We start from the raw sequence: 15,711 nt of genomic DNA, 5'->3' as shown, positions 1-15,711 counted from the left end.
TGCTGACATGTATGAGGAGTCCATAAATTGGGCATTCATAACCTGTAGATGGCCTGTAGTGGCAAACAATGCCATCTATTGGCCATATCCTTATATTGATTTTAAAATGGACAAAACATGCTGCAAGGTTTTTTTTGTGTGGAAGTCATGATTATAGATAGCACACAATTTAATAAGTACTAGTCTATTCTGTTCAGTATGATCATTCTTTATAAGTAAGCAAAGTCTTTTAACTTCTGCGCTGCGTATAGTAACACAATCACAACAGACCATACTTCTTGCTCAAAATGCTGAAATGCACAGTCTTAAAGGGATTTATTTTCTTTTGCTGAATTGGTGTAGTAACGTATCAATAAATGTCTTCATTCCTTCCGTTTGAACATTAATCTATCTTCATGGAAGGCAATTTGAAAATGTTTGCTGAACACGTTAATTTAGAAGTCCCAAGGGTGACTCTTGGTTACATAAGTCAGTGACTTTCACATTCTCCCCAGCCAAAACCTACATTACCATCTATTCCTAGCCTCTCTTCTCTGTAGGAACAGTCTGAGCTTCAGAGATCAGGGAATCAGACATTTCCAGACCAGTGCAACAAGCTCTTACTTTAGTAATGTTATGTTCAGTATGAGCGGGGCCATATTTCTTGCATTAAGGTACTTGAAATAACTATTTTCACTTAAAGCTTGTGAGTTCAGGGTGTAATATTTCAGTAATATTGGAATAATATTGTAAATACATGCCTGTGCAAAAGTCTGTAAAGTGGCGATGCTTTCAAAAATAATGAAATGAAAAGTTTCTAAATATCAAAAAAATTACTATAAAGAGCAGTAAACAGTCAAAAACTACAGTACATCAATGCAATATTTGGTGCGACCACCCTTTGCCTTTAAAACTGCATCTGTTCTCTAAGGCACACTGTTGTGCAGTTTTATAAGAAAATTGGCTGGCGGGTTGTTCCATGCATCTTGGAGAACTCTCCACAGTCCTTCAGCATTCTTTGGATGTCTTGCTTGCTTCTGTCTCTCCAGGTCATGCCAGACAGCCTTGGTGATGTTGACATCAGGGCTCTGTGAAGGCCATACCATCTGATACAGAACTCCTTGTTCCTCTTTTCATTGAAGATATTTCTTTATGGCCTGGGCCGTATGTTAAAGTCAATGTCCTGCTGCAAAATAAAGTTGGGACCAATCAGATGCCTTCCTGATGATATTGTGTGATAGATGAAGATCTGCTTAGCATTAAAGATTCCATTAATTCTAACCAGATTATCAATTCCATTTGCAGAATGTGGCCGCAAATTTGCAGGGAACCTCTGCCATGCTTCACTGTTGGCTGCTGACACTCATCCGTGTAGCGCTCTCCAGCTCTTCTAATGGACAAACTACCTCCTGTTTGAGTCAATAATTTCAAATTTTGACTCGTCTGCCTAGAGCACTTGCTGCCATTGCTTAGCACAGAAGTGCTGGACTTCCGAATAAGAAGGGACATCAGTTTGATGTCTCTCTCCTCTGCTGGACTCAGTTTCCGTGGCCGGCCACTGAGCTTCTGGTCTTCAACCTTGCCCATTTCTTTGTGCTTCTTCAGAAGGGCTTGGACAGCACATCTTGCAACTCCTATCTGCCGCAAAATTTCTGTTTTGGAGAGACCTTGCTGATCCAGGGGATGAAAACATTGTGGCTTGTTGCTATGCTCCCTCTTACCATGGTGTAAGAGTTGATGATTTGAAAGTTAAACTGTCACATCTGCCACCCCCTCTGCTTTTAGTTTGGTTGTCCTTCACTCAGCTTGATGCCTTCTACATCCATTTCTGTTTTAGTTAATCAGTTTAGTTCATTCAACTCATCATGTCATTGATCATTAGCATTCTGTTTATTAACTTTGCTTAATCATGTACTGGGATATATACTTACAAAGTAATCAAGGTTTTATTTGAAAAGTGGTCTATCACTTAATATGTTACTTTCTTAAACAAAGTACAAAAAATTCTCTGTAGCATTTAATTTTTTTGGAAATGAATGTTTGGAAATCTAAAAGTTGCTCTTTTCTGCTGGTACACTAATGCAGAAGACAAAAATAAAACATCTGAATTAGAATGAATCTAAAAATCTAGGGTGCTGAAGACTTTTGCATAGTTCTGTATATTGTTTCATTAAGCATTCTGTGTTGTTTACATAATTGATTATAAGTAATATGTAAGAAGTACGTGAATAGCTTATGTCATTATGCCACCACATCATATGTTCACACCTCATTAAAAGAAAAAAGCATCCTGATATTACTTCAATTAGCTTTTGGAATTAAAAAACATAACAGTACTGATGAGGAAGTTTTAAAACAAACCTAAGATGATTATCTGTCTGTTGAAGTGCAGCACGTTTTTCTTTGCAAGGGGAGAGTGAAGTTCGAGTTTGTAAAAATGGCAGAAAATGGATGAAATTAACAAACCATGGGTTCATAAACAGTGAGTATGACATAATAAATAATTAAATGAACAAAACAAAAACGGCAGGCTACATTGAAAAGATAGACACATTCGATTGCATCACAGACAGCTGGACAATGTATACTGAATGAATTGAGCAGTATTTTAAAACAAATGGAATAGCTGGTAAGAAATTAGGGTAAGTTCTGATGAGTACAGTAAGTGGAAAAGCATACAGTTTACTTAGAAGTCTAACTGATCAAACCAAACCAGATGAAATGAGCTTTGCCGAGATTATGAATGCAATGCAGGAACATTTTGAACCGAGACCATTGTTGATTGCAGAATGGTTTCAATAGTGGAATCAAAAGGAAGGAGAGTTCATTTCAGCTTATGTTGCTGAATTGGAGAAATTGTCTGGGCATTGTCAATTCACTAATGGCTTTAATGATTCACTGAGAGATCAGTTTGTGGAATCTTACAAGAAAGTATTCCAAAATGTCTCCTAAGTAAAGCATAGCTCACATTCAAAAGAACAGTTGACATTGCTGTATCAGTGGAAACAGCAGCCAGAGGTGAAACTGAGTTGCAGTCAGGTATGAAAGTAAGAATGAACAAAATTGTAGTGTCTAATCTGAAACCTGCTAGGCTGAACAAATTGTGTTCCTGTTTTGGTAGGGACTCACATACACCAGACAAGTGTAAAGGTGAAAGTTATAGAAAATGAAACAAAATAGGACACAGACAGAGAGCACAGTGTGCAGACGAAAATAAATACTGCACAAGGAAGAAAAGGAAGATAACAAAGTCAGGATGCAGTTTCAAAAAGAGCATTAATCTATATGCAGTTGAGGAGAGAGTTACGCAGGACTGAGTAGCCTTGAGATTTAAAATATAAAAACTAATAATAGAGAAGCAATTTGAATTATACTAGGAGTGAATGGCAAATTAATGTAAATGGAATTGGACACTGGCTCAGTTGTTTCAGTCAATCCACAAAATTAGTTGAAACAGCATTTAAAAGATACTAAGCTGAAACCTACAGCTATGCAATCAAGAACTTATGCTGGAGAAAAGATAACCCTTGTGGGAATTCAACAACCAACAAGCTACATTGGGCTTGTATTTGGCAAAAGAAGGAGGACCATTATTGTGGGAACACAATTGGATGAGAGAAATGCAACGATTGGAGATCCATCTACCATTTGCAGACCACATCCCCTGCAATAGAGTCAATTGAAAACAAAGTAAGAAATGTACTGGACGGTACCACAGCAGTGTTCAAGGATAGCATTGGAAAACTGAAACTTATTAGGGTAAAATTGTGTTAAATGCCACATTGAACTTTTACAATGTCTGCCCAGTTCCTTATAACATCTGTGATAAAGTAGCCAGTAATCTAAATTGCATGGAGTGGAGCCCATGGGCAATTTCAGTGGTCCTAGTAGCCAAGAAGGATAGTTCTGTCAAGATCTGTGGTGATTTTAAGATCACCATCAACCCAGTACTGAAAGTAGATCAATACCCTCTGCCCAGGATGGAGGGTATCATTGCAAACCTTTCTGGGTGGAAACACTTCAGCAATGTGGATTTAGCTGAGACCTACATGCAGATAGAGATGGAAGAAGTCTCCAAAGAGCTTCTCACCATAAACACTCACAAATGGATTTATTGCTATAATAGTCTTATTTTTGTAGTAAGTAGCATCTGCACCTGCATTCGGGCAGAAAGCTATGGACCAGGTGCTACAAGGCTGCCCCGGCACTCAGTGTTACCGGAATGACACCACTGTTACTGGTGAGGATGACATTTCCAAAATATCAAGCCAGTGTTAAAAAGATTAGAAGATTCTGGGCTCAGAGCATGATGCAACAAGAGTGAATTCCTTAAAACAATTATCACTTACCGAGGTGAAATAACTTGTCACAGTTGCTGTTCTTTTTAGAAATTGTCAATTGCTATAACAAACACTTGACAAACCTGACTACTGTACTGCACCCCTTGAATAAAATTGTTGGCTCGAAGCTTTGTCCGTTGGCCTGGGATAGATTAGAAGATTGAGTAGCTTGCTATGTACTGCTCGGGATGCTGAGGTGTCCAGAAGACGGCAAGTTGTAGCACCTCTTCAGCCCTGGGAATGGCCTGCATTGCCCTGGCAGGGGATTCATGTGGATTTTGCCGGAGTATCCATGGGGACAAATTTCTTGGTAGTAGTGGATGCAGCTACAAAGTGGCCGGAAATGCTCCCAGTGGTCTGCATTACAGCCTCATACACTGTTGACGTGTTGAGATGCTTCTTGTCAAGGCTTTGTGTTCCAGAGCACTTAGTCAGTAAGAATGGACCACAGTTCCACAGTTTGTTGCAGAACAGTTTCAGTCATTCCTGAAAATGAAAGGAATAAGACACAACTCTACCACACAGCAACAATTGGCTTGGTGGAAAGGTTTGTCTAGAGTTTAAAGATTGCACTGCGAGCAATGTCAGCAGAACACATACATTGACACTGAATCAGAGTTTGCCAAAATCCTTCCTGCATAACACAGTGCAGCACGCTTTTTACCAGCTAAGCTTTTCCTGGGTTAACTCTTGTGCTCACACTTGGATCTTTTCAAAACCATTCTCAGAAGGAGTATGCAGGACAAACCACTGAGATATATTGAGGGATTTTCAAACAAGGAGGTTTGACGTTTTACCCCTGGACAAGCAGTCCTGGCGGCGGATTACAGAGGTGATCAAAAGTGGGTACTTGGAAAGATTAAGACCACTCTCCTATGTCATCTGGAGATGACACGTCAATCAGTTGAGGAAAGCAGAGTCAATTGCAAGAGAATAAAGATCTCTAGAGCTTTCAGAACCATTTCCTACAGTCCCAGAGTCAACTCCTATGACCACAACGCAGGAGGCCCCAGAACTTGAGATTGTTCCACAGCCACAAGTCTCACCTGCCAAGCAGAGTGTGTCTTTGTCAGGATAGGCATTATACCTCAAGAGTAAAAAATCCTCCACAGTGATTACTCTTCAGACCTGAATACACGCACACAGATACACAGGACATATATATATATGACAACTAGAGTGCAATACGTTACATACCTGAGCTGTGTTGCTTACTATTTTGAGCTGGAGTTTATAGTTAAGCAGGGAGGAGAGTAGTGTATTTAATATTTCAGGAATATTTGAATAAATGTGTAAATGTATGGTTTTATTAAATTTTTTTGTTGTTTACATGATTCATTATTAGTTATATGTGAGAAGTACATGAATGGTATACGTCATTATGTCATCAAGTCATACATGCATGCCTCACCAGAAGAAAATGAAACTAAGTACATGCACTCGGGCTCCCATGTCTCCCTTTCAATTAGTTTTTGGAGTTACAAAACATAACACAGGGAACATGCATAGAGTTGGTGGAAATGCAACACAGGAGAAAGCATTTTAATTTAGAAACATAGAAACGTCGAAAACCTACAGCACAATGCAGGCCCTTCAGCCCACAAAGCTGTGCCGAACATGTCCTTACCTGAGAAATTACCCAGGGTTACCCATAGCCCTCTATTTTTCTGAGCTCCATGTACCTATCCAGGAGTCTCTTAAAAGACCCTGTCGTATCAGCCTCCATCACCGTTGCCGGCAGCCCATTTCACGCACTCACCACTCTCGGTGTAAAAAATGTACCCCTGACATCTCCTCTGTACCTACTTCCAAGCACCATAAAACTGTGCCCTCTCGTGCTAGCCATTTCAGTGCTGAGGAGAAGCCTGTGACTATCCAGACGATCAATGCAAGATACTACAACTGGAGGTACTCAATCCATCTTATCTATTTCCCCAAATTTTTCCTCTGCTTTTATATATGTCAGCTATTTCTGAAATACTATCTTATATTTGCACTCTGCTCTGCTTAAAATGCATAGAAACATAGAAACATAGAAAACCTACAGCAAAATACAGGCCCTTCAGCCCACAAAGCTGTGCTGAACATGTCTCTACCTTAAAATTCCCTAGGCTTTACCTATAGACCTCTATTTTTCTAAGTTCCATGTAGCCATCCAGGAGTCTCTTAAAAGACACCATTGTTTCTGCCTCCATCACCGCCGCTTGCAGCCCATTCCACACACTCACCACTTTCTGCGTAAAAAACTTACCCCTGACATCTCCTCTGTACCTACTTCCAAGCACCTTAAAACTATGCACTCTCATGCTAGCCATTTCAGTCCTGGGGATAAGCCTCTGACTATCCACACAATCAATGCCTCTCTTTATCTTGAACACCTCTATCAGGGCACCTCTCATCCTCCGTTGCTCCAAGGAGAAAATGCTGAGTTCACTCAACCAGTTCTCATAAGGCAATGCAATAGATTTCTATGTTCTTTATCAAAAATAATCCCAAGTACCTTTGCACCTCAAATTTTTGAATTTTCTCCCCATTTAGAAAATAGTCTATGCTTTTATTCCTTCTGCCAAAGTGTATGACCATACAGATCCCTGTACGATATTCTATCTGCCACTTCTTTGTGCATACTCACAATCTATCCAAGTCTTCTGCAGACTCCCTGCTTCCTCAACACTATCCTGTCCCTATCTTTGTATCATCTGAAAATCTTAGCCACAAAGTCACCAATTCCAACATCCAAATCATTTACATACAATGTGAAAGGAAGTGGTCCCAATACTGATCCCTGCAGAACATTGCTTCCTAAAGAGTGGAGTGAATTTACAATTTTCCAGTCCCCTGGAACCATTCCAGAATTTAGTGTTTCTCGAAAGGTCATTACTAATAATGCCACAAAGTCTTCAGTAACCTTTTTCAGAACCCTGGGGCATAGTCCATCTGGTCCAGGTGATTTAATTACCTTCAGACATTTCACCTTCCCAAGCACCTTCTCCTTTGTAATAACAACTACACTCACTTCTGCCCCCAGACACTCTCAAATTTCAGGAATACTACTAGTGTTTCCATAATGAAGACTGATGCAAAATACTTATTAAGTTTGTCTTCCATTTGTTTTTGTCCCCCATTAATACCACTCTAGCACCATTTTTCAGCAGTCTAATATCCACTGTTACCCCCCAAAACTCCAGCCGTTGCTGTTCTACTGTCATCCCTGCTTGTGTCCCATTCCAATCAGCTCTGGCCAGCTCCTTCTTCATGCCTCTTTAGTTCCCTATATGCCATTGTAATACTGATACATCTGATTTCATCTTCCCATTCTCAAGTGATTTCTTTAATATTATGATCACTGACTCCTAAGGATTCCTTTACTTTAAGCTCCCTAATCAAATCTGGTTCATTATACCACATCAGTTTTGAATTGCCTTTTCCCTAGTGGTCTAAACCACAAGCTGCTCTAAACAGCCATCTCATTGGCAGTCTACAAGTTCCCTCTCTTGGGATCTAGCACCAACCAGGTTTTTCCAATCTATATCTATTTACATATTCAAATACCCAATGTTTAATGTGACATTGCCCTTATTTCATGCTTTTTTCTATATCCCACATCTTGACTATTATTTGGGGCATCATATTTTTATTCTTGCAGTTTCTTAATCCTACACACAAGGATTCTACATCTTCTGATCAAATGTCACCTCGTTCTAAGGATTTGATTTCATATTTTTATCAACAGAACCACCCCACCCCTTCTGCCTACCTGCCTCTCTTTCAATACAACGTGTATCCTTGTATGTTAAGCTCCCAACTATGATCTTCTTTCAACCACAACTCAGTGATGCCTACTATGTCATACCCGCCAATCTCTAACTGCGGTAAGAGATCATCTATCTTATTCAGTATACTAAGTGCATTCAAATACAATTCCTCCAGTCCTGTATTCATCACCCTTTTTATCACCCCCTCCCCCATGTTGCACTTCAAATCATTGCACTGACTGTATTTTTGCCCTATCATCTGCCTGCCCTTCCTCATAGTCTCACTACACACTGCATCAACTTGTATGCCAACTGCCCCATCGTCAGCCCTGTCGGTCCGGTTTTGATCTCCCTGTCAATTTAGTTTAAACCCTCCCCATCAGTTGTAGCAAATCTGCCTGCAATGATATTGGTCCCCCTCAGGTTCATGAATAACCTGACATTTTTGTACAAGTCATACAGTTCCTTCTCCAGAAGAGATCCCAATGATCCAGAAATCAGAAACCCTGTCCCCTGCACCACTTCATTAGCCACTCCTTCATTTGTACTGTCATCCTATTCCTACTCTGACTAGCATGTGTACTGGGGTTATTCCAGAGATTACTACTGTGGAGGGCCTATTCTTTAGCCTCTTCCCTAACACCCTATACTTACTGTACAGGACCTCTTTCCCCTTTCTACCAATGTCATTGGTGCCAATATGCACCACAACCTCTGGATACTCCTTCTCCCTCTTAAGAATTTTCTGCAACCGCTCTGAGACACCCTGGACACAAGCAGCTGGGAGGCAACACACCATCCTGGCTTCTCTCTTGCAGCCACAGAATCTGCAGTCCATCCTCCTAACTATCGAGTCTCCTATCAGCCTTCTCTGCTGAGCCTCAGAGCCAGCCACATTGCACTGGCCTGCTTGCTGTTGCTATGCCCTGATAGGTCATTACCACCCCCCCTCCCCGCCCACCAGCAGTATCCAAAACGGTATATATGTTGCTGTGGGAGATGGCCACAGGGGAACCTTGCACAGGTTGCTTACTCCCCTTACTTCTCTTTGTGTTCACCCATATATGATTTGGAGCCTGTATTCTGGGTGTGACCATCTCAGTAAAATGTCTCAACTATGAATTTTTCAGCCTCTCAGATGGACCTGAATGCATCCAGCACCAGTTCATTGACTTTGTCAGTCAGGAGCTGAGGTTAGGTGCACTTCCTACAGATGTAGTCGTCAGTAACGTAAGGTACCCTGATATCCAACATCTCACAAGAAGAACTTTCTACTGCCTGAACCAACATCTAGTCTACACTTTTTATACCTCTATCTTCTCAGACGTAAGTTCTAGCCTGCACCTGTCTCACCTAAACCTGTTGAGCCAAAGCCTGACCACTTTAACACTGAATCTTTTAGAGTTTATTTCAAAACATATGTGTAATGGAGTGTGAAACAAATAACATCAAAAGAAACTCAGGAACAAGTTGGTTACTCAAATAATGTCACTGTGCATAGCTTTCATGTCAGTCTGCCTGTCTTTGTCCCCAGCTAGAGAAGTTTCCTTGCCTTTAGTCAAACAAAGCTATATACACAAATTTCTAGCAGTTATAGTGATTCAAAGCAATTGAAATGATAAATGCAGAATTTAGATTTTTATTTTGATTTTCCTTTATTTATTCTCATTGAGATGTACTTTGTAATTCAATAGGAGTCAATGAAAATATTAAGAAGGATTCTCAATAGCGTATTGCTTAATATACTGTATGAACCACATGAAACATATGATTTCAATTCCCTTCAGACCCTGTATATTTCTACCAAATTGTACAGTTGCACCATGTAATTCTGGTTTTTAATTCCCACTTAATTCCCAACCCAAAAGATACTCTAGTCCTCAAAATTTTCACACAGCTACATTAAGGGTAACTGGTTTATCAGTAGCAAGTTCCAGTCCATTTTCACAATTTCATGTTTCTGGAGCTGCTTGGAGCATTGCTGTATGTTACTTCTAAACACCCTCTCTGAAGTTGCTCAGTATTCTGGCAGGATTTATCTTGCTGATTGTCTTACTTTTGGCCCTTTTACATACTCATTACAATTTTTTTTGGCATAGCTCCCTCCATGATGGGATTTCATGTCTTTCTTGACTATCAATTTTCAACAATGAACAACTGAATCAAGATATTTAAAATCTATCCAGATTGTCACCTCTTATTCAAGCTTGTTTCCCCTTTATATCTAAGTGACATGCCCTCAGTTTATATAGCTTTTATTTCCTTTTTGTTTATTATATCTTAGTTCATACACAGACAACACAACAGTCAATGCTTGGAAGTATGTCAAAAGCCAATAAGTATTTAAAAGGCAGCTGAAATTTATTTTCAAAGTTTATGATGAAATCAAGTTTTGATCATTATGGAGAGAATTGATACCTTGTATTGAGTAGTTCACACTGCCAGCTCCAAAAATGATACATTTTCTGATCCTAATGGCCATTGTGGTATGATATTTGCTGTTTCCGTGGTACTAGCTACATAGTGTGTTCAGAATTTAAAAAATGCTAAACGCTGCAGAAAAGGAAGATCAAACTCCAGAAGATGAATTAAAATAAGGTTTACTGATGAAAAAAAAAGATAATTAGTTTCTGCATTGCCCTTTTGGAAGAGTGATTCTATTGACTAGGCTGACTACAATCCCATGCATAAACAAAAACATGGTCATTAATACATAGTTTGGATAACACAACAATCGAACAGTACCAACATGATTTAAAGTCTGTAATTGTGGGTATGCACAAAGTTAAATGGACCTTGTCACCATGTTTTGTAATTTTGAACTTTGATCCAGTTGAAATTTTTAATATTGACAAAAATTGATGAAATTCATTGGTAATTTGAGTCTTATGTGCCCCAATGTTGCTTTTAACCATAGCTCTGGCAATATCAGAATCAGGTTTATTATCACCGGTATGTGATGTGAAATCTGTTAATTTAACAGCAGCAGTTCAATGCAATATATAATCTAGCAGAGAGAAAAAGAAGAAATAAAATAAAACATAATAATAAATAAACACATAAATCAATTACATATATTGAATAGATTTTTAAAAAGCTTAATCGTTAAAATATATGAAAAATGTTTAAATTATCTTCCTTTCCACATTTCAATCTTAACTAAACATGTACTTGTGTCATTTTACAAATAAAAGGCTGTCATTTTATTTGCTTTTAACTTCTTCCTGCTCTTCAGGTGGTCACGGGGAGGTATAGGAGAATAAAATTTTGATTCTACCCCTGAAATCAGAGAATTAAGCTCCAGAATCAGAGAATCCCCCATTCAACGGTGGCTTTCAAAATTGTGTTAAACTATATAATACTGGCAGCTGGGTACTCCTCAATGATGCAAGCACATGCAGATTCCCATCTTTGTTGTTTCATATAGAAGAGAAGGGAGTAAATCTGACCAGAAGGTTAAAGGGAAAATAAAGTATGAGAATGAGTTTCCCCATTCCCTTGCCCATGATTCAGTCTCATAATCATAGCATTCATTGAATTAATAATCTTCAAGCACTGCAGCAGGCATCTGAAGAGCTTCTGTAAATTGCAGGACAGGACACGTGATATAATCATACTTCACCTGTGAGTCAGCTGGAGTGATATACTGCATCTGGTGCTCCTGGTGTGGCCTTCTATATATTGGTGAGACCTGACGCAGACTGGGAGACTGTTTCGCTGAACACCTTTGCTCTGTCCGCCAGAGAAAGCAGGATCTCCCAGTGGCCACACATTTTGATTCCACATCCCATTCCCATTCTGATATATCAATCCATGGTCTCCTCTACTGTCAAGATGAAGCCACACTCAGGTTGGAGGAATAACACTTTATATTCCGTCTGGGTAGCCTCCAACTTGATGGCATGAACATTGATTTCTCTAACTTCCATTAATGCCCCGCCTCCCCTTCTTACCTCATCCTGTATTTATTTATTATTTCCCTCTTTTTTTTTCTGTCCCTCTCACAATCACTCATTGCCTGCTCTACATTTTCCTCTGGGCTCCTCTCCCCCTTTCTTTCTCCCTAGGCCTCCCATCCCATGATCCTCCCCCTTCTCCAGCTCTGTATCCCTTTTGCCAATCAACTTTCCAGCTCTTCGCTTCATCCCTCCCCCTCCTGTCTTCTCCTATCATTTCAGATCTCCCCCTCCCCCTCCCACTTTCAAATCTCTTACTATCTTTTCTTTCAGTTAGTCCTGACGAAGGGTCTCAGCCCAAAACGTCGACTGTACTTCTTTCTATAGACGCTGCCTGGCCTGCTGCGTTCCGCCAGCATTTTGTGTGTGTTGCTTGAATTTCCAGCATCTGCAGATTTTCTCGTGTTTGCGATAAAATGAAAATGTTGGCATTGCTACAATTCACAAACCCTTCCTAGCAATCACCTCAAAAGCTAGGCGATAGGAAGCCTGGGTGGTCATTGTTTCCTAGCTCTTCCTGCATATCAGTAAATGGTCTTCTGTATCAATAGCAAAATCTTTAAAGGAGTGGAAAAGGGTAACAAATATTGCATTCAGTGAAATTCTAGTCACACTAACAGCAAAGATATAAAAATAAGTTTAAAAAAACATTGCAGTTATTAGATTTTGATTAAAAGTCAGTGAATCCTTCATCGTCTGGGAAAGGTGATGAATGACAAAAGGCTTCTGTGAAAATCTCCACGTATATTTAATGTTTCCAAATTTGTTTTGACTTGCATCCAGTCTACAGATTTTAATGCACAATCTCCAAACAATACTGCTGTATTGCCTAATGTCAACATCATACAGTAAGGCTGTGGTAGAGGAAATTATTTACACACCGTACTCCAAAGACAGTTAAAATCTTAGGGTGCAAAGCAAAGCCCAGATATCTGCTGGGGTGCAATCAGAAAATAAAGACATCTATGGACTGAGGGGGACTTTTGGTAACCGTCTAGTTTGCAGTGGCATTGGCTGTGACCCAGAGCTGACCATGAAGACTGCGTGATCTAAGGAGACCTAGAGATTCAAGAGAGTAATTCAGTGTTCTACAAGCATGAGTTAACAGACCACGTATGGATTTTTGAAAGTTCCCAGCCTCCATTACACAATAGATCTTCTAGAGCTGATAAGCACTCCCAAGAAATACTTAATGCATATCTGGAGACCAGGTTAGAATAAATAACTCTGCATCAGCAATGATATCGCTGTTCAAAACATCCACAATTTACTGTTCCCCAGCTGCACAACCACTGAAGCAGGATATGAGCTGCTTGCTTCAAAGACATTGTGGTACAGTCATTAGTGGCAGTCATATTTGTTTGATAAGGGATCACATCAAGTAGAAAGAGAGGAAGTGACAGTTCATTATCACTAATAACCTTTTACTTGCTGAAGCAAAAGCAGGTGATTTCTTGTGCCAATTAAAATGGGAAATTGTTGTGTTTGCTGCAATTGCAAGTGAAATAGGAGAGGCTGACTGCTGTAACAAAATGGTATCACTAGATGGCACTCATAGAAATTCTAATCACACTAACAGCAAGGATTTAAAAGAAGTTTTAAAAAAATCTCCAGTTATTAGATTTTGCTCAAAAGTCAGTGAATCCTTCCTGGCTGGGAAAGGTGATGAATGACAAAAAGCTTCTGTGAAAATCTCCACATATATTTAATGTTTCCAAATTTGATTTGACTTGCTTCCAGTCTACAGACTTTAATGCACAATCTCCAAACAAAAATGATTAAGTACTTTCACGCTATCAGACAAGAACAATAATGATAAATACATTACAGGTGAATTATCCTAAATTTTTCATCCAGAGTTAGACCTTTTAGATAAATATCTGTGCCTTAATCATCACTCTGTGTTTTATTGTTGGCTCTCAAGGGCTGGTTCTGTCTTTACTGGTTTTCAATACCTTTTTTCTCTTTGCCTTTCACCAGAATTTTATTCTTGAATTAGTATTTATTTAGTATTTGTACTAGTCTTACACTCAATTCTTTAATATGTTTAACTATATGACATTGCCAGGACTGATTCAGGTCAAACATGTAGTGCCCAGAAGTTTTTCATAGATTTTTTTAAAAAATTGACCTGTGTGTGAAATTAAGCTTTACTGAAGTCAATCATTTTTATGTGATAGTCACTTGACAGAATAGAGCTTTTGAATTGTCACTTTGTTATTAATTTTCCTGAATCTAGTGCTATCTCATTCTCTTTTCCTGTTCACTGCCTTGCAATTCCAGGGGTTTTTGATTTCAGTGATCAATCTGATTTGGTCAGATCCTCATCTCATGTTAATAACACTCTCTGATTTTTCCCTAGTTACTGTGAGAAGATAAAGTACACCCTGTGTATTTCAAGTAGTCTTAGTCTGTTCATCATCATGTTGAAAATCTCTTCTGAAAGGAATCATCCCCTCTTGATGTTCAAAAAGAACTCAGAGCTGATGTATCTCAGTTCTTCCTCTGTATTTAAGATAACAGCGAATATATTACGTGAATTTCAATTGAGTGAATATTCACAGGTAAACTGCAATTGAAATGACTGGTTTCAATTTCAACTAATAATAAATAATAAAACAGAGGATAGTTAAAATAAGAAATGTATATTTTCCTCATGAAATGATCATCTACACCCATAATTAAATGTTGTCTGTACTGAGGAAATGGAAGTTCCAAAGTCATGGTGGGAGCTATTACTGTTAAAAATTATATTCATGATTAAACAGAGATCATTACTTGCTGCCCCACTTCAAACCCAATTCCCTCCCCAAAAAGTGCGCGTGCACACACACACACACACACACACACACACACACAAACCTGCTCACTCCATAACCTCTACTGATTCCATGATCACACTTATTATTTTTGTGTCTGTGTGGCTCCTAGCTTCCTGGAGATGTCATTGTGGCAGCTGCCCTGTGAAGCAGAACTGACAACCAGTAAATGCTTGGCCTCACAACTTGACAGCTTGTTACTGTCTCCAGATGCTTTTGATGATCGGCAAAATTGAAGTTGAAAAAAAATAAGAATTATTAAAATAAAGATAAAAATACAGTTTATTCAAAAGCACATTTAGCTTGTATAAAGTGTCTATAAACATTTTTCAGAAAAAGAAACAGCAAATCAATTCACCTACCTTTCCAATGAACATCTTGAACTCCATTCCACTGATTCGGCCATGGGAGGTGCAGCAGTTGTGACTCACACAAATCTGGGACGACGATACCAGTTTCCTCCAGCCCTTCAGCTCATTACAATTAGCAACCTCCGTGAGAATCAATACTGAGTCCAGGGATGGAGTGGGAGGTCAGATACATTTGCATTTGACCTCCAGGCTGTACTGTAGCATGCCCCACTGTACTAAGATGCAGTAAGCAGAACACGTTGACACATGCCCAGTAGCTGGCAGACCTGTCATTCCAGATCAAAGACTGGCCTTGTACTTGTGCTGAATGGAGCTGTTAATTTCAGAATGACACAATCGAAAATATATTTACAACTATTTTCAGGGTTTTAGTTTTGCCAAAACATGACAGGATATTGCTGATATGAAATGTGTTTGCATGTGCTGTCATGATTTTATCATCATAAATTTTTGTATTGCACACAGTTATGGTCACCTTAAAATAAAAAGGA

At 39.2% G+C, this 15,711-nt stretch overlaps 1 protein-coding gene across 8 annotated transcripts in view; it reads left to right on the top strand.

Moving 5' to 3' along the window:
- Positions 1-15,711, top strand: part of LOC134348058 (limbic system-associated membrane protein-like) — a 2,069,602-nt gene that overhangs the window by 2,000,125 nt on the left and 53,766 nt on the right. The window contains exon 7 of one of the 8 annotated variants that reach the window (XM_063050867.1): positions 1,285-1,779. The exons of the other annotated variants lie outside the window; for them this stretch is intronic. Coding sequence (XP_062906937.1) covers positions 1,285-1,373 — 89 coding nt within the window. The 3' untranslated portion in view covers positions 1,374-1,779. Of the gene's footprint in view, positions 1-1,284; positions 1,780-15,711 lie in introns of those variants that run through there. 8 annotated transcript variants of the gene reach the window in all.

The sequence above is a fragment of the Mobula hypostoma genome, chromosome 6 (assembly GCF_963921235.1).
Source record: "Mobula hypostoma chromosome 6, sMobHyp1.1, whole genome shotgun sequence".
Taxonomy (NCBI): Eukaryota; Metazoa; Chordata; class Chondrichthyes; order Myliobatiformes; family Myliobatidae; genus Mobula; species Mobula hypostoma.
The sequence above is the reverse complement of the archived record's forward strand: the minus strand, read 5'-3'. Positions and strand labels throughout refer to the sequence as shown.